This window comes from Schistocerca cancellata, chromosome 10, assembly GCF_023864275.1.
Source record: "Schistocerca cancellata isolate TAMUIC-IGC-003103 chromosome 10, iqSchCanc2.1, whole genome shotgun sequence".
NCBI classification, from domain to species: domain Eukaryota; kingdom Metazoa; phylum Arthropoda; class Insecta; order Orthoptera; family Acrididae; genus Schistocerca; species Schistocerca cancellata.
In genome coordinates this window covers 117,073,768-117,098,148 of record NC_064635.1, presented here as the reverse complement: position 1 = coordinate 117,098,148, position 24,381 = coordinate 117,073,768, and the positions used below count along the sequence as shown (strand labels likewise).

Below are 24,381 nucleotides of genomic sequence, written 5' to 3'. Positions count from 1 at the left end.
CACACATTTTTTAATTGGCGACAAGTCTGGTGATATGGAGGGCCAGAGCAAAAGGCTGACATCCAGTGACACCAAGAAAGCACGTGTTCATGCAGCAACATGTGGTAGTGCATTGTCTTGCTGAAAAATGGCGTTGGGGTTGTTGTGCAGAAAGGGTATGGCCACAGGTCGCAGGATGTCATTCATATAGATCACACTGGTCACAGTGCCCTGGGCACGCACCAACTGTAATTTGTGGTTGTACTCAATAGCACCCCACACCATAAGGCCTTGAACTGGCGCTGTATGTCTTGTGAAAATGTAGTCACTGTGATACCGCTCCCCCGTCTGCGGCGAACTAAAATGCAGCCATTATTTTGAAACAGAACCTGGATTAGTGCGAATACATTATCTGATACCATTCCCGTCACCAGTGACGTCGTTCCATACACCATTGCCGTCTAGCGTGTTTCCACACCATCTTCAAAGGTGGGCGGAGAAGTGGATGACGCGCAAGTAACCCATGCCGCAATAAACAGCAATGGACTGTCACCCCCGATAATTTACGATGTGTTACAAAACTAAAAACTAAACTCCTCCCGAACAGGCTACGAAGGCCCAACCGCACCGACCGGCCGTGTGTCATCCTCAGTCCATAGGCGTCACTGGATGCGGATATGGACGGGCACGTAGTCAGCACACTGCTCTTCTGGTCATGTATCAGTTTCCGAGACTGGAGCCGCTACTTCTCAATCAAGCAGCTCCTCAGTTTGCCTCACAAGGGCTGAGTGCACCCCGCTTGCCAACAGCGCTCGGCACATCGGATGGTCACCCATCCAAGTGCTAGCCCAGCCTGATAGCGCTTAACTTCGGTGATCTGACGGGAACCGGTGTTACCACTGCGGCAAGGCTGTTGGCCTTACAATGTGTTACATCGTTCCACTATTGCGCCAGAACCGACGAGGACGCAGATCTATCCTGCAATGCCATTCGGATGAGGCGTCGATCTTCTCGGGGGGTGATCTGTTTGGTGCGACCTGACCCATCTCGTGTTGTTCTATCGCCTTCTGTGAACCATTTTGCACACACCCATTGCAGTGGCTAAACAATTCGTACCACGAGTAGTAGTTTTCCGGATGGATGCACCACATTCTCGCCTGCCCATAACGCGCCCTCTTTCAAACTCACTGATTCGACTGCACAGTTCGTGCGCACTTCTGTGAGTCATCCTGCACGTTGCTCAAGTCGCATTGTTCCATTAACTTCGGTTTATAGCGGCAACACAGCCGCAGGCACATTTTGCCTGTTGGTGGTGTTGCATTGAGATATCGATGTTGACCTTGAACAACTGGGCCGACATGATTCAAATGCTAACCATTTCTGCACAACGTACTGTGGTACATGTTGAAACGTCCCATTTGAAAAATTATACACGACTGTGCTTAAACTGACACACAATATTTTTAGCGCAACGCAATCTGACTTTCAGAAATCCCTACTAAAGAATGGCCCTGACTAACATTAACCTATGCGTTTCACAAATCGCTTACCTCACAAAAATCTTGGTTACTCGAACTACTCCAATACAGCGAGCGCCACTACTGCCAGCTAAATAAAAGATTCAAACTACGGAAGGCACTAACTACTGATAGGCATAGTTAGCAAATGAAAGATTTTTGTAGAGAACAAACAATGTATTTACCTTAATAGTCATAATATATATAGCAGTTCATGACATCCAGTCTAACAAATTTCAAAACTCCGCCATCTCTCCCCCCACATCCACCATTGCTGGTGGCTCACCTCCAACTCCGCAACGCTACGCGCTGTTCACATCCAGCTGCCGCTGCCCAACACTACAATGGCAGACAACAATGCAAACTAGCCACAGACTGCACACAGCACAGCCAGTGATTTTCATACAGAGAGCGCTACGTGGCGGCGGCGTTACCAATATAAGAACCTAAACAGCCTACTTACAATGTGCTATGAATGTGAACGTCCTATCTACAGTCGTTCAAAGTGTTCTGTTTCTTCTGAACATGAGTGTATATTTTTCTGTACTCCTGCACACATAAAATGAAAGTACTCACGAAACTGCGAGTTTTGACTCATAATTTGTGGCAGTGGCATGTTTCTGAACGAAGAAATCACCATTCTACTTCCTAATAGCACAAGCAGTAAGCCTTTTTTCGAAAGTTGTAGACTTAAACAGCGTAACGCTGCAAAGAATTTATAAAAAGACCATAAACACATTATACAGAATTAATCAGTGGAGAAAAAAATTGTCACCAAGACACTCGATATTACGTTAGTGTGGATGACAGTGAAGCGCGTTGTATGTTGGGCAACATACACGCCATGAGTCCACACATGATTAATGTGTACCAGCATCATCGGGACAGTTACAGCAAGAAAAGAGATAAAGTAAGTTTCCAGGAAGCGGACTGTCTACGAAGTTGGGCATGTAATTAGTTTGTATGAGGAACACCTAGAGTTATGGAATCTACAGTTTCTGGACTACAGGAACCGAAATACGAATTAAAGTTGGTTGGCTGAAATGGCTACAGTTTTTAACACCCCCACAGGATAACTTATCAGAGTATTCACAATTTAAGGGATCGGATAAAGCAGTTTTATAACGCAGATTAATTAACATAGACAAACAAGTGAAATTACGGTTTGAAAGTAATCGGTTTGGCACAGGGGTAATTGCCATTTAGCTTTAAGTACAAGTCCATATTTTTTACAGCGTGGTGTTTATTGATTATATCATTATATTCATTTACTGGCTGTTGAAAAACGGACTGTCAGGACACAACGAGTGGTTTCTGAAACTAATACCAGTAAAAATGTTCAAACAAATGTATCCCCAGAAACGATTCATTTATCATATATATACGTTATTTGGCTTCTGAACAAGTAACAATACCAAGATGAAATCTGGTGTAATGTTATTTCATTGTAAAACCAACTACACCAAATAATAAAATAAAATAAAAAGATGCTTTAATTCATATTTAATTCGAAGAATGCAGAAGGTTGAAATTAACAGTACAGATAGTCTGCAAAAATCAGCAGAGTCCTCTAACTGGGGAGGTATTAAGAATGGTGTCCCACCATGTTCAGACTTATTGTTCTTAATGTTACTTGCCTCTCTGTATTCATGAAGATGCAAAACTAGTTCTTTTTGCTGCTGATACAAGTATGGTAACTACACCCAACAAACAAGAATCAGCTGAGGAAATTGTAAATAATGTCTTTCAGAAAATTATTAAGTCGTTCTCCGCAAATGGACTCTCACTAAATTTTGAGAAAACACAGTTTATACAATTCTGTACAGTAAACGGCATAACACCATTGATAAATATAGACTATGAACAGAAATCTGTTGGTAAGGCAAAATATTCAAAATTTCTGGATGTGTGCACTGTTGAGAAATTGAATTGGAAGAAACAATTCGATGATCTGCTAAAATGGTTAGGTTCAGTTACTTATGCTATTAGGGTTATTGCAAATTTTGGAGATAAATAAATCAGTAAGCTAGCCTATTATGCCTATTTTCATTCACTGCTTTCATATGGCATCATATTTTGGCGCAATTCATCATTAAGAGAGAAAGTATTCTTGCACAAAATCGTGTAATCAGAATAATAGCTGCAGCCCACCCAAGATCACCTTGCAGACATTTATTTAAGGAACTCGGGATATTTACAGTACCTAGGCAATACATATATTCACACATGAAATTTGTCATTAATAACCCATCCCAATTAAAAAAACAAAAAAAGAGAAGTGCATAGCTACAACAGTACAAGAAAGGATGATCTTCACTATTCTGGATTAAATCTCACTTTGGTACAGAAAGGGATGAATTACGCTGCCACAAGAATCTTTGGTCATTTGCCAAATAGCATTAAAAGTCTGACAGATAGCCAAAAAACATTTAAAAGCAAATTAAAAGAATTTCTTATCACAACTCGTTCTACTCTATAGATGAATTTTTAGATATGACCTAGTAAATGTAAAAAAAAAAATTAATTAATTAATTTAGGTGAAGAAAACTTATTTTAAAGTGACATGTTCCTCATTACGAAATGTCGTATTCATGATCTATGGAACAAGGTTTAATGTATGTATGTATGTAAATAAAAAAAATACCTAATAAATTTAGTCTACTCAAGCTGCGGATAGTTTCGATTCCGAAATAATCCAACAATGTTAACACTATACAAAATTACCAAGAATAAGTTTTATTCTTGCGTTTTTAATGATTAATATCAAATAAACTGAAAAATTTATTGACACTTATTAAATTATAACACTGTACTGTTACAAAATTGTTAAGGCTTTCGTGGCCACTTGTTGACAAACTGCCTATTGGCTTCTGTCTCGGGTTCTTCGGCCGACGTTCATCTAATGATTTTTCTGACGTTTCGCCAGCACGAGTGGCTGGCATTGTCAAAGCTTCACCCTCCATTGCCGGTGGTGATTTTTTTTTTTTTTTTTTTTTTTTTTTGTTGCGGCTCACATATTCGTCCTGCTCTCGTTACGAGCGTACTAATCATGCCTCTTTTCTGGATCGGGTGGTGGTTTGACAGTTTGTGCAAGTATCGGTCCGTGTGTGTCGGTGGAATGGCGATTTCTACGAACAGCTGGAAGGCGTCGCCATGGGTAGTCCTCTCAGTCCAGTTGTGGCCAACTTCTTCATGGAACAATTCGAAGCACAGGCACTGGACTCGGCGACTTGCAAACCTAAGGTGTGGTACAGGCACGTCGATGATACTTTCGTGGTGTGGAGCCATGGTGAAGAACAGCTCGGTGACTTCCTAAGACACTTGAACAGCCTCCATGCCAACATAACATTTATCACGGAAGTAGAAAAGGACAAGAAACTGCCATTTCTAGATGTGCTGGTCACAAGGGAAGGCGAAAACCTGGGACACAGCGTGTATCGAAAACCGACACACATGGACCGATACCTGCACAAACTGTCAAACCACCACCCGAGCCAGAAAAGAGGCATGATTAGTACGCTCGTAACGAGAGCAGGACGAATGTGTGAGACGCAACACCTCGAACGAGAAATGCAACACCTGGAAACTGTTCTGAGGAGCAATGGGTACTCCACAAATTACATTAGAAGTGTAACAGAGCCAAACACTCGGCGAAGTAAGGAACCAGAAAAAGAAAAGTCGGGTACGGCCTTTCTGCCATACATTCCCAGAGTGACGGACAGAATCGGCCGTATATTGTGCAAACATGGCGTAAAGACGATTTTCAAACCGACAAGGAAGATCAAAGAGTGTCTTAGATCGGCGAAGGAGAAAAGAGACCCACTTGCAATGTCGGGAATATACCGTATACCATGCACATGCGGAAAAGTTTATGTCGGAATGACTGGACGATCAATTAACACCAGGATCAAAGAGCATAAGCGACATTGCAGGTTGGGGCAGGTGGAGAAATTGGCCGTGGCAGATCGCGCACTGAATGAGACCGACCACGTAATAAAATTCGCCGACACAGAAGTTCTGGCTGTAGAGAAGCACTATCACACGCGCTTGTTCAGAGAAGCTGTAGAGATACAAAAACACGCGAACAGTTTGAACAAGAAAGAGGAAAGCCTTAAGGTAAACGGATCCTGGCTTCCTGTACTGCAGCGAACGACCGTCGCAGGTAGCAAGAGGAGAACCGCACCGGAAATGACCGCGGAGAAGCCCTCGGACGTTGGCGCGCCAGGTACATATAGTCTGCGGCCGCGAGCTCGGCTCCAGTTCACCACCGGCAATGGAGGGTGAAGCTTTGACAATGCCAGCCACTCGTGCTGGCGAAACGTCAGAAAAATCATTAGATGAACGTCGGCCGAAGAACCCGAGACAGAAGCCAATAGGCAGACTGTACTGTTAGTTTTGCCGAAAAATCGTGGATTCAGTCTCACACTGAATTTTAACTGGATGATAAGCAAATAAAATGCGATATGGCTCCACACCAGAATATCTTTAGATGTACTTAAATTGCTTAATTCTGATGGTGGGTATTTATTTCACACAGGTCGCCTCGTCTCATCTATAACATTTTCATTGTTTTGATAAGATGTGAAATATATCAATACGTTAACACAAACTTTTATGACCCACTGACTTCCGCGAATACTACTATAAAAATTGCTTCACTTGTACTTTTCCACTTGTGTAACAATGTCCCGTAAGTGTTCTTGTGAAAACTGTTGACATAAAAGATTTGCAAGAACATATACTGGTATCTTACGACCACAACAACCTGGTTCTTTATTAGTAACCCTCTTCTGAAGTTCGTGACATCAATATATAAGAGAATTTTTGTATCACAGAATGTAACTACTTTATAAGCTAATTATTATTTTTTATTTCCACAGACGACAAAAACTTCAAGAGGATATGAATTTGTGTGTCAGCACGGTCCAACGGAGTGCCAAGGCAATAAAGTACACTCGTGTGCAATAAAATATGTAAAAAATAAAATGCAACTTCTGAACTACGTAGCGTGTATGATAAGCGATGAGAGCGACCCTGAAGCCATTGGCGAAGAGGTGAGTCTCAGAGCGTAATTCGTCTCTCTCTCTCCGATTTGTAACTGCTGCCAACACGTATGTATAGTCTTGACACTATACGAAACTATAGTGCCACAAAGAGTGATTGGAGAGCAGAAGGTTAGTGCATGCTTCCATTCAATAATGAGCCTCTGTTGTACGTCTACAAATCACATTGGTAAAGTAGTAGGTTAACAGGCATAAAGAAGCAATTCCGCTGCTCTCACTAATAATCTTTATTTACATATTTGTACTGCTATTTTTTAAATATTTTAATATATTTATTTTAGAATTTATTTATGCTTATATTTCCACATACGAGGTGTGTTTTTAAAAAAAAGCGAACTTTTGAAATAGCGTGCCAAACAGCAGAGAGAGCGCGCTGCGGTTAATGAGCGCACCTAGCGGCAGGTTTAGACAACAAACTGCCGTTTGCCTCGTGTCGCTCGGACAATCAACAAGCGAACCACATCCGCTGAAGTAAGCACATGTACATACAGTCTGCTCGTTGGATTAGTGCAATGAAGGAGCTTGAAGAACAACGTGTGTATGCGAAATTCTGCTACAAACTTGGCAAAACTTTCACAGACACATTTCAAATGCTTGGCGAAGCATACGGGGAGGACTGTATGAGTCGCACGCAGTGTTACGAGAGGTTTAAACGTTTCCAACAGGGCAGAATGTCGGCCTGTGACGTTTCCAAGTGTGGACGTCCTTCCATATCAACTGATGATGGCCACGTGAATAGCGTTCGTGCTGTCATTCGCGGAAATCGTTGTTTAATGTTTGGGAAGTTGCTGAGAAGGTGGACATCAGCGTAGAATTGTGCTATCAAATTTTGACTGAAAAACTTACGCGTCGTGTCAGTGCAAAATTCGTACCGCTTTTGTTGACTGGAGATTAGAGACAGTCCCGTGTTGAAATGTGTGAGGAACTATTTGATGCTGTTAATGACAATGAAAACTTTCTTAAGAACATCATAACAGGCGATGAGACTTGAGTGTACGGCTATGATGCTGAAACGAAAATGCAGTCGTCGCTTTTCCCCATTTTTAGCCCATATCTTCGCTGGGTGGTCCCCCGTCCGTGTCTGCTCCACTTACTTGGTTTTGTTACTGTGTCACATCCCCAGGTGGCATCCAACGTCGCGGTGGGCAGTGGTTGGTTGGCTGATTTGGAGGAGGGGACCAGACAGCGAGGTCATCGGTCTCATCGGATTAAGGAACGATGGGGATAGAAGTCGGCCGTGGCCTTTCAAAGGAATCATCCCACCATTTGCTCGAAGCGATTTAGGGAAATCTCAGAAAACTTAAATGAGGATGGCCGGACGCGGGTTTGAACAGTCGTCCTCCCGAAAGCGAGTCCAGTGTGCTAACCATTACGCCACCTCGCTCAGTGGCGGGCAGTAGTCATTATGTTTTGGCTAATCAGACTATATGCGCTACAACCAGCGGAAACCAATATTTTACTGTCGTGTTTATACACTCCTGGAAATGGAAAAAAGAACACATTGACACCGGTGTGTCAGACCCACCATACTTGCTCCGGACACTGCGAGAGGGCTGTACAAGCAATGATCACACGCACGGCACAGCGGACACACCAGGAACCGCGGTGTTGGCCGTCGAATGGCGCTAGCTGCGCAGCATTTGTGCACCGCCGCCGTCAGTGTCAGCCAGTTTGCCGTGGCATACGGAGCTCCATCGCAGTCTTTAACACTGGTAGCATGCCGCGACAGCGTGGACGTGAACCGTATGTGCAGTTGACGGACTTTGAGCGAGGGCGTATAGTGGGCATGCGGGAGGCCGGGTGGACGTACCGCCGAATTGCTCAACACGTGGGGCGTCAGGTCTCCACAGTACATCGATGTTGTCGCCAGTGGTCGGCGGAAGGTGCACGTGCCCGTCGACCTGGGACCGGACCGCAGCGACGCACGGATGCACGCCAAGACCGTAGGATCCTACGCAGTGCCGTAGGGGACCGCACCGCCACTTCCCAGCAAATTAGGGACACTGTTGCTCCTGGGGTACCGGCGAGGACCATTCGCAACCGTCTCCATGAAGCTGGGCTACGGTCCCGCACACCGTTAGGCCGTCTTCCGCTCACGTCCCAACATCGTGCAGCCCGCCTCCAGTGGTGTCGCGACAGGCGTGAATGGAGGGACGAATGGAGACGTGTCGTCTTCAGCGATGAGAGTCGCTTCTGCCTTGGTGCCAATGATGGTCGTATGCGTGTTTGGCGCCGTGCAGGTGAGCGCCACAATCAGGACTGCATACGACCGAGGCGCACAGGGCCAACACCCGGCATCATGGTGTGGGAAGCGTTCTCCTACACTGGCCGTACACCACTGGTGATCGTCGAGGGGACACTGAATAGTGCACGGTACATCCAAACCGTCATCGAACCCATCGTTCTACCATTCCTAGACCGGCAAGGGAACTTGCTGTTCCAACAGGACAATGCACGTCCGCATGTATCCCGTGCCACCCAACGTGCTCTAGAAGGTGTAAGTCAACTACCCTGGCCAGAAAGATCTCCGGATCTGTCCCCCATTGAGCATGTTTGGGACTGGATGAAGCGTCGTCTCACGCGGTCTGCACGTCCAGCACGAACGCTGGTCCAACTGAGGCGCCAGATGGAAATGGCATGGCAAGCCGTTCCACAGGACTACATCCAGCATCTCTACGATCATCTCCATGGGAGAATAGCAGCCTGCATTGCTGCGAAAGGTGGATATACACTGTACTAGTGCCGACATTGTGCATGCTCTGTTGCCTGTGTCTATGTGCCTGTGGTTCTGTCAGTGTGATCATGTGATGTATCTGACCCCAGGAATGTGTCAATAAAGTTTCCCCTTCCTGGGACAATGAATTCACGGTGTTCTTATTTCAATTTCCAGGAGTGTATAAGGCCAGGACTATGCCGCTCAAATTTCTGCTTTCGGATTTGCGAGCATCAGTTGTCTTACAAGAATGGTGTCTGAAACTCAGCGGTCCGATTTCTTCGGACATGTTTGGCTGACCAATTCGTCTGGTACAACAGGTGTTTTAATACAGGTGTTAAAACTTAAAACATAAAATTGAATGAAAAGTGTAGTAGTCCTCTGTAGCTGTTAAGTCGATTAGAGTCGCACACAACCGGTTTGGCAGCTTTTAAGTCGCATCTTCTGGTGTACATAAATTCCATGCCGTATTGTATAGAGAACTGTTACAGAGTGCCGCAGAGTAAGAGTTGAAGCGACTAGGTAAAGTTCTAGGCCGTCCTCAGTTGATAAAAATCATCATAGATGATGACTGTCCAGTCTGTGATAAAATCGTGAACTGTCCTCACTTTACCAATCCAAGTATTGCTCCTCGTTTCTTGACGTAGACCCACAGGGAAATATATGAGGGCTTGATTTGTGTACTGAATGGAAGGCGTGATAGTTTTGAACACTTTTGGGAATTGTGTTTAAAAGAAAAACCTTCACCAATTGATGATCCTTCGCTTCCTCGCAATCGAACAAAGAAGTATCAAAACAACGAAACCAGCTCGGCGCACACTTTCAAAACCCCAAAGGAATACTACAAAGCTATTTGCATTGAACTTTGTGAAACGGAAACGGTGCAATCTTGCATTACTGAGCGGTTCGCTTCAACTGGACTCACACAGGTCATTGCAATTGAACAAGAGTGCTTGCTTCTAGTAAACAGAGATGAAACAAATTTGGGAAAATCAACTGAGTTTTCAAAAATGACATTGAGACACTGCGCTTACACTTGAATATGTTAGCCGATATCGCTAATAAAAAACAACTGGTCTTAAAAAACATTGGTGATGTAAGAAAGTACATTACACAAGAGCATGCAGTTGGAGAAATATCTGAAGTAGTGAAGTGCATTAATCTTCTCCAAATGGTTCCAATCACCACAGAATGGTCATTTAGCGTGCTTAGACATCTGATGTCGTATCTCCGATAAACAATGGGACAGAAGCGATTGAACAACTTGGCTGTTCTTCATGCCCACCGAGATGTTTTGGACGAATTGGATATCCGAGCAGTCATCAACGACTTCATATTCAGTAATCCAGTCAGACAGTCGACATTTGCACCTTTCTAAAGACACTCTAGCCCTAATAATGGCGTTTAGAGCAATATTAAAAATCTTTGTAAAATAGAGAATTAAATACATACATAATGTTAAATTTTCAGTTTCGAAATATTAGTACTAGTTTAGTAATGCATTACTATATTACTACAGTACTGTATTAGTTATTTTCAAATACTAAAATATTTTAGGGTGTAAGATCCAATTAAAATCCGCTAATTACATACTTTTTGACTGAAAGTATTAGGCATACTGTATCAACTTTATTGCATGTATTAAAGCATTAACTTTAAGATATTGTTTTTATTTAATGAACCCTGAGCCTTACTCAAAGTAAGCTTAAATTAGTTATTTCACCTATTAATCAAAGTGCTGTTACTGTGCAACAGCAATATTTTATGTTTTAAAAGTCTGAACATAGCTGCTAAGGTTCAGTGACCGTGTCAGAATTATATTAGAACAAATAAGCCCTCGGTCACAAATATTAAGTCAACATTGACCTGGTTTCGACGCTACTATGAGCGTCGTCTTCAAAATTAAATTAACTGTTCTAAAACATATTAGGTATATAATACATTAATAAAATTAAAGTTTTTACTGACTGGAAAGAGATGCAGTACTTACAAGTCACATTTAAAAAAAAATCTAAGCCGGAAAGGCGACGTCATGAATAGTTGTAAATAAGATGACGAGCCGCTAAGGGCTGCTCGTACTTGAGTGAACAAGGGTTGCAACCCTTCCGGCTTAGATTTTTTTTTAATGTGACTTGTAAGTACTGCATCTCTTTCCAGTCAGTACAAACGCTAATTTTATTAATGTATTATAAACCTAATACGTTTTAGAACAGTTAATTTAATTCTGAAGACGAAGCCCATATTAGCGTCGAAACCTGGTCAATTTTGACTTAGTATTTGTGACCGAGGGCTTATTTGTTCTAATATTTTTATGGTTTATTCTTTTAATGATAGTTTAGGATTTATTTAAATATAATTTCATTGTTTTCAGAGCTATATATTCACTGCTCTGTGATATTCTATAAGCATAATCATTACTATAAATTAAATTAGGTTTTTACGAAAATACCGTGCATGTTTATGTTTTGTTTCTTTTTTTTCAAAGTGAAAAACTGTGTCAGGCCTGTCGAGTTTGTCAGAGTGACGAGTTATCGAGAGTCCAGTTTTCAGGGTTCTAATATTGATCATATGATTCTAAAATGCTTAAAAAAAGCTTTAAAACTCACAATTCTCATCTAAAATTTAGAAAATTTACCGGAGCAAGACCCCCAGTATCGCCCTCCCCCCCCCCCCACCCAATATTTTTTATAAGTCGGCGCCCCTGAACTGTCAGGCTATGGTCTGTGGATGAAATGGATCTTAATGCCCAGAGTCCCCACTCTACCCCAATGGAACGCCTTCTGGATAAGTTACAACGTCCACTTCACTCCAGACCATAGTATCCAACAACACTATCTTCTGTGGTTTCGGCTCGTAAGGAGTAACGAGCCGCCATTTCGCTACAGACATTCAGGTGCCTCACTGAAATTCTCCGCAGCGGAGCCAAAGGAGTCATAAAGTCGACTAACAGGTGTCAGAATAATTTTGAGCGGATAGTCCACTTCTTTTCGTTTCGTGGTATCCTGCCCAGTCGTGTAATATGGGGTGGCTAGGGTGCTGCTTTCTCGGAGAGCTAAACAACAATTCCAAATCACATTAATGGTTTTTATTGACAATAATTAACTTGGCGTTTGTACAAAGATTGTTCGAAACCAGTTCGTGACATGCAAATAATCAATGCCCTTCAATGTATACAACTTCCATGCAAGTGGATGATACTGTTCTTCCAGTGTGGCTCTTCTAGAGCGGCCAAGGCTATGTGGCGAGCAAAGACCTTGTAAAAAATAACTAGACTCACTGATGGCGCTGCAGTCGCGGGATAATTTGAACCTTCCGCTGGACGCCGTTATAGTGGTTGTAGTCTGATGTGTTGTCTAGTATTGTTGTTTATGAAGACCCTGATTCAACGTTGTATATTTGTTGGGGCGTACATACAGTATTTGTTACTCGTAATTCTACTGTCTGTATGTTCCGATCAAAAGAAGTACAATGGTGAAGAGTTGTGCAGCGATTAATTGTACAATTAAATTCGAGAAAGGAACGAATATTACACTTCACATGTATGTGAATATTTTAAGTTGTTTTGTATGTCAGTGCACTTGCTTAATAAATGTTTTTGTAACACGGTATTAGCATATTGGCTGTGCATTTATTTGCAGGTTTCCTTTCTCAAAACCACATTTGTTACAAAAATGGTTACACGCTGTCAGGAGGCAAGATTTCCGACCGACAGAATACCATTTTATATGTTCTGATCATTTTGAAGAAAGTTCGCTGATCGATAGTGTTTTCATGGTCTAGATTAGGTTGAAACTTGATAATTTGGTCGTGAGTTGCCAAATCACTATGCCATATATAACGAACGCACTTCTCGTCATAAAATCTAAAGCAAGGTAGAGTCAGAAAATATCTATTAATATAGTGGGCAAATCTTCGGGTATTTTGACGCATTTTGCGTACATGTGTCGTAAATGAACTACGAAAAATGCTAGGGGTCCAATACATAACTTTTAGCTACGGCAGATTCCATGTCGTACGTAAGATAAATTCATAAACAGTGACTAGTTGCTGTTTGTTCATAAATTAAAAAGTATATTGTAGTAACGTATTTAAATGAGGCATTATGTTTGCGACCTAACTCAAGGGAAGGCATTTTATAACCAAAAGCGATGTATAAACATTCGAACTCCGCGCGTCAGTTTACCACTCTAATGGCCGCCGGCCAGCTATTCAATTTGTCCGCTCTTTACAGTCGACCACTCGTGCGGTTGTGGGGGTCTGGTGGCGAGTAGCTTTTATTCTCTTCGAGCAGAGGCCGCTCCTGTCTTGGTGACGTCCTAGTCAGCGTGCTATTGGCTGAGGTCGTCTGACAGCCCTCTCTGCTGAATCGCCCTTGATCTTCGTGCCGGCGCCTGTCGTTACGCCGAAACACGTCTGACAAAGACTGTTAATCGACAATCAAATAAAAGAAACTTATAACTTACTCATGAGTCCAGTACTTCTTCTCAGCTTCATTGCACACAAAATAACTGTGTCCATGCTCAGCAACGTTTTTGAAAGCCAGTAGGAAGACAAATAATCGCGAATCACAACGGCGGGAATCGTTTAGATGAGCCAAAAACAGATGTGCACGCTGAAATCCAGCACTCACAACTACACTACCTAACTATGCAAAGCCTGCAGCGCACAATCTGAACATTGTTCCTATAAACTTAAGTAACCAACGGAAAATACATATTCAGAAAAAATATAACATCTTGAACGACTGGAGATAAGACGTTCATATTCACAGGACTTGTACATTAGTATGTTCTGCAGAAAGGATTAGCATGTGGCCGGCCGGAGTGGCCGAGCGGTTAAAGGCGCTACAGTCTGGAACCGCACGACCGCTACGGTCGCAGGTTCGAATCGTGCCTCGGGCATGGATGTGTGTGCTGTCCTTAGGTTAGTTAGGTTTAAGTAGTTCTAAGTTCTAGGGGACTTATGACCACAGCAGTTGAGTCCCATAGTGCTCAGAGCCATTTGAACCATTTTTTGATTAGCATGTGAACCATGCCGGCCCCATATTTCAAGGTCAACATCGATATCACGGCGTAATTCCACGTACAGGTAAAATGTGCGTGCGGCTCTCCTTGTCGCTATAAACCGAAGGTGATGTATCAGGGGGTCAGGATGCCTCACAGACGTATGCGTGAACTGTATCGTCAAATCAATGTGTTTGAAAGAGGGCGCATTTTTGGAATGAGAAAATATGATCCATCCATCCGGGAAACTGCTGCTCGTGTGGGACGAAGCCTTTCGGCAGTGCAACGGGTGTGTGCTGAATGATTCGGGGAGGGCCGTAGAACATGACGAGATGATGGACACATCATCCGAATGGCCCTGCAGGACAAATCTGCGTCCCCCTCGGCGCTACGGTGTAACACATCGTACACTGTCAGGGGTGACAGTCCGTCGTCGTTTATTATGGCATGGGTTACGTGCACGTCAATTGCAATACCAAAGAAAGCAGGTGTTGACACATGTGAAAATTACCGAACTATCAGTTTAATAAGCCACAGCTGCAAAATACTAACACGAATTCTTTGCAGACGAATTGAAAAACTGATAGAAACCGACCTCGGGGAAGATCAGTTTGGATTCCGTAGAAATGTTGGAACACGTGAGGCAATACTGACCTTACGACTTATCTTAGAAGAAAGATTAAGGAAAGGCAAACCTACGTTTCTAGCATTTGTAGACTTGGAGAAAGCTTTTGACAATGTTGATTGGAATACTCTCTTTCAAATTCTGACGGTGGCAGGGGTAAAATACAGGGAGCGAAAGGCTATTTACAATTTGTACAGAAAGCAGATGGCAGTTATAAGAGTCGATGGGTATGAAAGGGAAGCAGTGGTTGGGAAGGGAGTGAGACAGGGTTGTAGCCTATCCCCGATGTTATTCAATCCGTATACCGAGCAAGCAATAAAGGAAACAAAAGAAAAGTTCGGAGTAGGTATTAAAATCCATGGAGAAGAAATAAAAACTTTGAGGTTCGCCGATGACATTGTAATTCTGTCAGAGACAGCAAAGGACTTGGAAGAGCAGTTGAACGGAATGGACAGTGTCTTGAAAGGAGGATATAAGATGAACATCAACAAAAGCAAAACGAGGATAATGGAATGTAGTCGAATTAAGTCGGGTGATGCTGAGGGAATTAGATTAGGAAATGAGACACTTAAAGTAGTAAAAGAATTTTGCTATTTGGGGAGCAAAATAACTGATGATGGTCGAAGTAGAGGGAATATAAAATGTAGACTGGCAATGGCAAGGAAAGCGTTTCTGAAGAAGAGAAATTTGTTAACATCGAGTATAGATTTAAGTGTCAGGAAGTCGTTTCTGAAAGTATTTGTATGGAGTGTAGCCATGTATGGAAGTGAAACGTGGACAATAAATAGTTTAGACAAGAAGATAATAGAAGCTTTCGAAATGTGGTGCTACAGAAGAATGCTGAAGATTAGAGGGGTAGATCACATAACTAATGAGGAGGTATTGAATAGAATTGGGGAGAAGAGGAGCTTGTGGCACAACTTGACTAGAAGAAGGGATCGGTTAGTAGGACATGTTCTGAGACATCGAGGGATCACCAGTTTAGTATTGGAGGGCAGCGCGGAGGGTAAAAATCGTAGAGGGAGACCAAGCGATGAATACACTAAGCAGATTCAGAAGGATGTAGGTTGCAGTAGGTACTGGGAGATGAAGGAGCTTGCACAGGATAGAGTAGCATGGAGAGCTGCATCAAACCAGTCTCAGGACTGAAGACAACAACAACAACAACCTTTAACGAATGTGCAGAAACATGCTAGATGGTAATGGTATATGGTACGACGTCACTGTGGACAGGAATGGCATCATATAGTCTTTTTGGAAGAATCCATGTTCTGTTTGTTTGAAAATAATGGCCGCATTTTGGTTCGCCCCAGGCAAGTGGAGCGGCATCACAGTGATGCATTCAGGCAAGAATTCAAGGTCTTGTGGTGGGGGGTGCTACTGCGCACAACCACAAATCACAGTTGGTGCGTGTCCAGGGCACTGCAACCAGAGTAACCCACGTGAATGACATCCTGCGACCCGAAGCCATGTCCCTTCCGCACGACACCCCAGGCGCCATTTCTCAGCAAAACAATACACGCTCTCATGTTGCTGCACGAACGCGCGCCTTCTTGTTGTCACAGGCCGTCAGCCTTTGTCTCTGTCCCGCCAGATCACCAGACTTGTCGCCAATCGCAAACGTGTGGTACATGGTGAAAAGACGGATGCAGCGTTGTGACCCAATGCCAAATACCACAGATGAACTTTGGAACCAGATGATCATTCAGCATGGGTGTCTATACCACAGGACGCCATTCGCGCCTTATACGGGTCCGTCGATGCCATCACCCATGGAACAAGTCATCAGGGGCCATGGCGGGCCCTGTGCTTGTTAGTCAGCAGGACACATACTTAACCGAGATGAGTCAAATGCTAATCATTTCTGTAGAACATAGTAATGTGCATCTACTGTGAACATGAGTGTTCTATCTATAGTCGTTCAAAGTGTTCTGTTTTTTCTGAACATGAATGTAGTTTTCCGTCTACACTAGCTTAAGTAATGAAATGTTAAGCCTTTCAGACCCGACTTTTTTCTGGAGGTTATTTATGTGGTAATGCTCTTAGATGATTTTTAAAAGATTTTATATGCAATTTTTATACAAAACTCTGTACCCATTTTCAAAACATATTTCGTATATTTGACCTCACTATATTGACCAAAATGACTGATTACGAAATTTTCTCTATTGTAATAAATAGTAAAATGTTCATTCAATAATTATCATACAAAATAAATAACAATATTCGAACATACGGTGCAATATATCGAACCAAACACAACCCTGTATAATGTTTTTCATCAGTTGCTACACTGTCTTACTGGTATTTTCTCAGTGAATCCCAACAGTTGGCAGCACTTGCACGTGAAGGAAAGATTGAATACTCTCAAATGTATGCTTCAGGTTACCATTGGTAAAAAATACTTGTGTTGCAGCCAGGACACAGTAAAATTTAATGTACACAATTGTAGTCGGGGGGGTCTGAAAGGGTTAATTATAACCATTCTGTCTGCCCCCATTAGCTGAGTAGTCAGCGAGGCGGAATGCTATGCCAAGGGGCCCGAGTTCGATTCCTGGCTGGGGCAGGAGATTTTCTCCGCTCAGTGACTGGATGTTGTGTTGTCCTCATCATCATTTCATCCCCATCTCCGACGTGCAAGTCGTCCAATGTGGCGTCGAATGTAATAAGTACTTGCCCTTGCCGGCCGAACTTCCCTGAATGGGGGACTCCCGGCCCACAATGCCGTACGCTCATTGCATTTTTCATAACCATCCTGCGTATCTGCCGATCGTCGTTGCTGGCGCGCACTATCCGCGAAAGGAATTAAAAGGTGATTACGTCAAATCACGCCTCGTTGTGTCTTGCGAAGTAAATATTTAGATGAAGATTTCGAATCCTTTCTGTAGATGCGGTGTCCAATTCAAGCTTTCACTGCTCACATTTTTTTTTCTTTTGTCATTTATGTTTATTTCAGCACATTGTTCTTGTTCTGCCACTATTAAATATCCAAAATCTACAAACACTTCGTTTTTCACTGGTTCCAGTGTGCCCAATTGACGGGTATTCCGTGGAAGCCGATACTGAAGTGTTCGAGGGGAAGAGAGGGGACTGAATTGCTGAAGGCCAACGGTGACTTGACAGAGGCCCTAGGCCCTGAGATGGAAGGCGTACCAGCCATCACATTCAACGGGGTAAGTGGGACTGCTGTCCCGTCGCAAGACTCAACGCATTAAAGCGCTGCAGTGTACCACCTGAGTTTCTTTTGCCAGTTTTATCATGCTCGACTACTTGAGTACAAAGAGAGCGTATTCAGCTAATAAATGCCTACTGCTGTGCCTTTTTAATAAAACACTCTCTAGTTGAAATATATCATGTTACTGAACATAATCCATCAGTCCAAAAATTTACGAGATCCCCCTCCCTTCCTCTGTCCTTTCGCCGGGCTTCCTCTCCCCCCCCTTCCATCCTGTTTTTCCCCGCCTGCCCCCTTCTGCCTCCCTTCTCTCACCCAAGTCCTTTTGCATTCCCCTCCTCTGCCTTTCCCCACTCCCTCTCGCGTCTGCCCTGCCCCCTTATGAGTCCTCTCCCTCCGTCGGTCCCCCCCCCCCCACTTCGTTTTTCCTTTCCTCTGCCTTCTTTTCCCCTCATCTTGTCCAGGTCCCCCCCCCCCCCCATCTGCCCTTGGCTGTGGTGTGTCATCTTGATGCCAACTTTTAAGTGCAGTGTTTCAAGTGAGTGTTAAGTGTTGTGCGTCTTTTCCGAAGTGTTGCGAACAGGAACCAGACTGTCGCCATGTTTTTTTATTGTCTATCTACTACTTTACCAGTCTGCTTCCTGTGTATTTTATTAGCATCGCCAAACCTTTGTTTTATATTTTAACTTCCACAATTTTTCGCCATTTTACAATTTATGTCACCGTTTTTATCGCCTGCTTTTATTGTTTATTATCGTCTTCTTATGTTTTAAAAATTCTATGTGCTGAAGAGCGGCGTACTAAGCTGTTGCCAGTCCACCCCCTTCGAGGGGAATCGAAACTCAATAAAGGGAAAAAAAAGTTACGTGACAGGTTCAGTGAAAAATAGAGAAAAGCTAAGACGGCGTTTTTAATGCTTCACGTGTTGTAAGTAATTTCCTCAAACTTGAGTGGAACACACAGAACGTTCACACAACCATGCGAAACGTCAGAAGTCGTCCGACTCGCACGCCACATTGGCCCGAATGTCAGTTTTGTCGTCAAAGCGTTGAACCTTCATATGAATATCCACACTATTTCGTTATGTGGTAGGTCCATATTATTAACATGACAACAAATCTATTCACCCGTGATGTTCGCGTTTTGCAGTTCAATCGTGTCGTGGTTGGCGCCCACAAGTCGCTATTTTTCAATGGAAGTCAAGGTGAGCGGGGTGAGCTTTTCACACACTATTCTCTGCTTCAGAACGTCATGAAGAATGTCTTCTATTCTGTGCTTAGGGATGTTCTGTTCCTTGCTCCACGGCGATGTATAACACAACATCACTGGCACACTACGGCCGCACGTCCACTACTTAACACTGCCTTCACGCAACTGATCGGTCGAATACGTATGTCTGTTGTATACAGTTGTTAGTTCCAACTGCCACCGTAGTCACTGCGCTGACGTCTCCTCTACACCAGTGAAAAAATCAGTATCTGGACTTTTTGGACAGACGGTGCATAGATGAGGTGTACTTTTTGTTTTATTGCTGGGCTAGTATCGAGCACATGACCATTGAAAGGTCTCTGTTGGATTCCTTTCATGTTAATTTCTTAAATCTGTTGTCATTTACGGCATAAATTCCTCGTCTAAATTTACTGTGGCGTTTCTGACTATCTGGGAGGAGACTGAGTAGTGGAACGTGTTACTTTTACACATAAACAAGAACGATCTGTCACACTACTACACTTTAAAACACAGTTTATATGTAATTCATGTCACACAGTCTCATACGGAACCTACATCTGCTTTCTTTTATATACTGTATATGATAAGATACTGTCATCCCCCTTCCCTTCTGTGTGAGAGGATGAATGAGCAAATGTTTTTCTAGTTGCATGCTTGAGGGTAGCAGACAAGGCTGTCTGCTAGAGAACAGTAGGACCAACGTCGGAACAGGTAGCTACGCTTTCTAAAAGCAAAGAGGTTTCTATCCTTAGTATGGTCCTGTCCGTCCGTTGTCATGTTGGTATAGGAAGCTGCCCCTCTGGCCACTTCCGTTTGTATTTGTGAGCCACCCCTCAGGAAGTGACCAGGCAGTGGGTCCGTGGCGAGCGTCTGAAGTGGTAAGATCTCCGGCTAAGCGCGTGCCTGCTAAGTCCGTAGGACAATGGATTTCTTAAGTTCAGCCTAACTGAAAATTTAATCACCTTTATTTCAGGTTTAGCTCTAAAATATCTAATGTTATCTTAAATTGCAGCGCAGTGTAATTCTCGTGTGAAGTTCAGATTATTTTCCGGTAGTTGCTTTGTCACTACTTTGTGAGTAAAGTGGAACCACGTGTTGATCAGTAACTCTAACTAAGATCAATCTTAAATGCGAATGCTTGTGTGATTATAACGTCTCGTCTTGACAATACTTTTCAATATAGCAACTTTTCTTTATGTTCAACCCACGTGGGGTGTACTTTGCGAGACCAGTACCACGTGCTTATATAACTGTTTGACCCGTCAGGTTAACAGTAAGACGTTAGTAACCAGTTCGAGGTTTTTCTTTTGTAAATTGCTTTTCGATCTAATTTATTTTAATTATCAAAATTATTGTGGAGTTACACTCTTTGTGTAAACCAAGTTGACCACGTGAAGCATGTGGTGTAATCATCAAAGTAGCCCTCAGCTATTCTTTTTGGGAAGATTTCACAGAGAGTTAGTATGAATTTAGTATACCAGTGTGTGGTAATTACATGACGGACAAGATTGTGCTACGAACGTAATTTCTTTGGGTGAAAACTGAATCGGTTGGTTGTGGTTAATTTCCTCTTGCTTATCTTTCAACGTTCTTCGTGTGTTATTTTATGAATGCAGTGTTGTATGCAGTCTCCCAATCTTGGCTCCATATTTTATGTGTTCCGTAAGATTACGATCTCACATTTTCACAATCCTAAATAAGGCACCAGCTCAGTTATAACTCACGTTTAATATGCTGAAATTTCAATGATCAATCTTAAAATAAATTTCCAAATATAAACTGATTTCTTTCTTTTTATTTAAATTCTCCTTTTTTATATATATATATATATATATATATATATATATATATATATATATATATATTACTGGTTGTTGTATGACTATTAAAAGATTATAATTAATGTTAGTCTGTTTTGGGAATTTGGTAAACCTAGACTAGTTACCTGGTGAAACAGTTGCGCAGTAATGCAAGGTTAACTTCCCCAGACAGCTCACAGCTTTTTAACCCGCTTTTATTTAACAATCAGCACCGCTTTCATAGCAAATCAAAGTATCAATCTCATACCATCTACAGCGGATTCTCATTGTATATATTGTCTACTTAGCACATTGCAAAGGCATTTTCTGAAAAGGTTCGTATTAATTACCCAATTTGTATTCTTCTTCTTCTTCTCCTCTTGCATGCTTCCCTTGTCTCCCAGAGTCTATCATCTCCTCCCATTGCAGTCCTCCACGGTTCACGTCATCCTTCACCTGGTCTCTTCATTTTGTTCGTGGTCTTCCATTTGGTCTTCGTCCAGATTCTGTCCATTCTAGGGCTCTTCACCGAAGTCTTTCTGGTCCCATTCTTTTTATGTGGCCAAACCATTTAATGCTATTACTCCTCCTGGTTCCTCTTAGGGCCTTGATCTGAAGGGTGTTTCGTATTATTTCATTCCTTATCCTGTCCCTTCTCGTCTTACTCAGGATCTCTGGTGAGAAGTACATCTCTGTCGCTTGCATACACCTCAGATCTTTCTTTGTCCAAATGCAACATCCTGATCTGTAGCTCAAAACTGGCAAATAATATGACCTGTACATCATGATCTTTGCTTTGGCAGATGCAGTCCAATTTATGATTATGTCTAATACACAATAATAAAACTTCGAATAATTTTCTATTCTCTCAGAAATCTCATCCTCGATGTTTTCTTTCTTGTTTAATTTATTTCCTAGGTACTCTAAAGCATATATTTTCTTAATAATTTTTCCATTGCAAGTTACATCCTTCCTTTTCTCTTTTTACCTGTCGATTTTTATTACTTCACTTATTGTTAAACTTATTTCCATGCCTACCTCTTCAATTACTCTCTGTCATGCGTCTAGTTATTCTTCCAACTTCTGCTCATTTTCTTCATCGTCACATTATATATGCATATGTTATGATTTTCATACCATCTGCTGTTGGCCCGTGGTTAACTTTCGTTATGATGTTGCCCTTTACTACATTACAGCACTGGTGAGAGCATATGTCCTTGCCGAACGACCCCCCTCCCCCCCATTCGATATAAACCATTTCTTTACTACTATCTATTATAACATAACTAAGACATTTTTTGTGCATGTTTGTGATTCTCAGTTGCATTCCATTTGACAGTTCCAGTCTACTCAGACCTTCTATTCTAAGAGTATCATAAAACTTTTTTATATCTATGAATGAAACTACTATGTCCCAAATTCCCATTTCTTTTCTGCAACCTGTCTGGCTGCATGTATGGCATCTACAGTTGATCTAGGTCGAAATTGTGGTTCTATCTTATTCCTAATTTTCTGTAAAATTATCATAAATCTTCATGCAGGAGCACTGTAGTGCAACCGTCTGTAATCTACCTTAGAAGTAGGTACAATAATTCCATTATCCAGACATCAGGAATCCTTCCATATGTCCATACTATCATCCTCATTCTATATAGCCACTGAATTCCGACAGGTCGTGCGGCTTTGATCATTTCCACTGAAATATCATTTACTCAAGGAGCTTTGCAATTTTTCATCTCTAATATAATTTTCTCTGCGCCCAAAATCTGCAGATCTTTCCTTTATGTTTCCTCTATGATGGTTACAATTCTTTCGTCTCCCTCTGTGTTATGAAGAGCAATTGTTTCATATAATTTTTGGAAATATTCAGTCCACACTTTCAAAGCTTCCGCTTCCTCCCATACGGGTTTTCCTTCTTTGTTGACTTTTGAAGTATTTTCTGTTTTGCTTCGTTGTGTTACCTAATATGCAGTATAATATCTTCTTGCCATCCTTAAAATTCTTTTCTATTTCTTTTGTGAATTTTTCCCAAGAAATCTTACCCAGTTCTGTCGTTTTCCCTTGCTATACTGCTCAGTCGTTTCCATTTGTCGCTGTTATGTCCCTTTCCGATTTCGAACCACTCGCTCCATGCGTTATTCTTCTTCTTGACAGCTTCTGTAGTTCTCTCACTACAACGTGGAGTTCCTTCGTGTCTGACTCGTATTGATGTCCTTCCACATTGTAGTCAGCATGCAATCTTTTATGTTGCGCAATTTGCTTTTCCCCGATTTCCCTAATTAGGCGTCACGTGACAATAGTAATTTCCTGTCATCTGCTATTCTTTCTTTTCCTCCAGTAGTCATTAATCTTTTCACCATTTCCCTTTTCTCTTTCTTCAAACCATTTCTTACGTCTTCCTATACGTATCCTGCCTGGCAACCCTTCAAAATTTAACATTTTCCCCTCTGAAAACATTTTTCTGCTGCTTCTTATGCTTTCTTTGGTGGTGTGTATTTGTAAATATTTCATGTTACTTCCTTTTCCCAGAAAAAAAAGAAGGACGATTAAGGTTTAATCTCCCGTCGACATCGAGGTCATTAGAGACGAAGTTCATGCTCGGAATGTTCAAAGGACGGGGAAGAATATCGACCCTGTCCTTTGAAAGGAAACATCGCGGCGTTTGCCTGAAATGATTTAAGGGAGTCATGTAAAAAATCTGCTTGGCCGGAGCGGTATTCGAACCGTCGTTCTCCTGGTTGCGGGTCCAGTGTGCTGAAACTGCTCCACCTCGCTCGGTCCGTTTCCAAGAGATACTTGAAGATTTGTCTTGTCAGGCTATTGTGATTCAACCTGTACAAACTCCAAAAAATACTAGTATTCTTTCCCTTATTGTTTTTGTAACTTCTGATCTATCCTGATGAATTTCGTTATTGCTTCTTATAATTTCCATGCACTGTGTTTCTTATTAGGCAAAGTTTTTCCTCGTTATTCTTCTCACTAATATTTGTAGCTTTCCTAATTCATAATTAAGAGCTAGTAGGATTACTTGCATGTTGTAATACCTTACTTAAACATTTCTTGATATACACTTGCTATTATAAATATGTATGGTAGTTCTTTATCCTTACCATTTCCATTCCAATGGGTTTTGTATGTCTTGTTTTTTTTTTCATAAGCTAATGACGTGCGCTGATTACATTTACATTCGTGTGACTATACAATTATGTGCTGATTACCATGGTCATATAATTGAGTAATTACATGAACCATGTACAACTTTTGCTTATCATTCTAT

At 42.2% G+C, this 24,381-nt stretch overlaps 1 protein-coding gene and 1 pseudogene across 1 annotated transcript in view; one reads left to right on the top strand and one right to left on the bottom strand.

The window, feature by feature from the left end:
- The window catches only part of LOC126106774 (gamma-interferon-inducible lysosomal thiol reductase-like), an 85,918-nt gene that overhangs the window by 47,109 nt on the left and 14,428 nt on the right, over positions 1–24,381 (top strand). The window contains exons 3-4 of the mRNA XM_049913151.1: positions 6,377–6,550; positions 17,927–18,073. Of these exons, the coding sequence (XP_049769108.1) occupies positions 6,377–6,550; positions 17,927–18,073 (321 nt within the window). The remainder of the gene's footprint in view (positions 1–6,376; positions 6,551–17,926; positions 18,074–24,381) is intronic.
- LOC126106937 (5S ribosomal RNA) lies at positions 780–897 on the bottom strand (annotated as a pseudogene).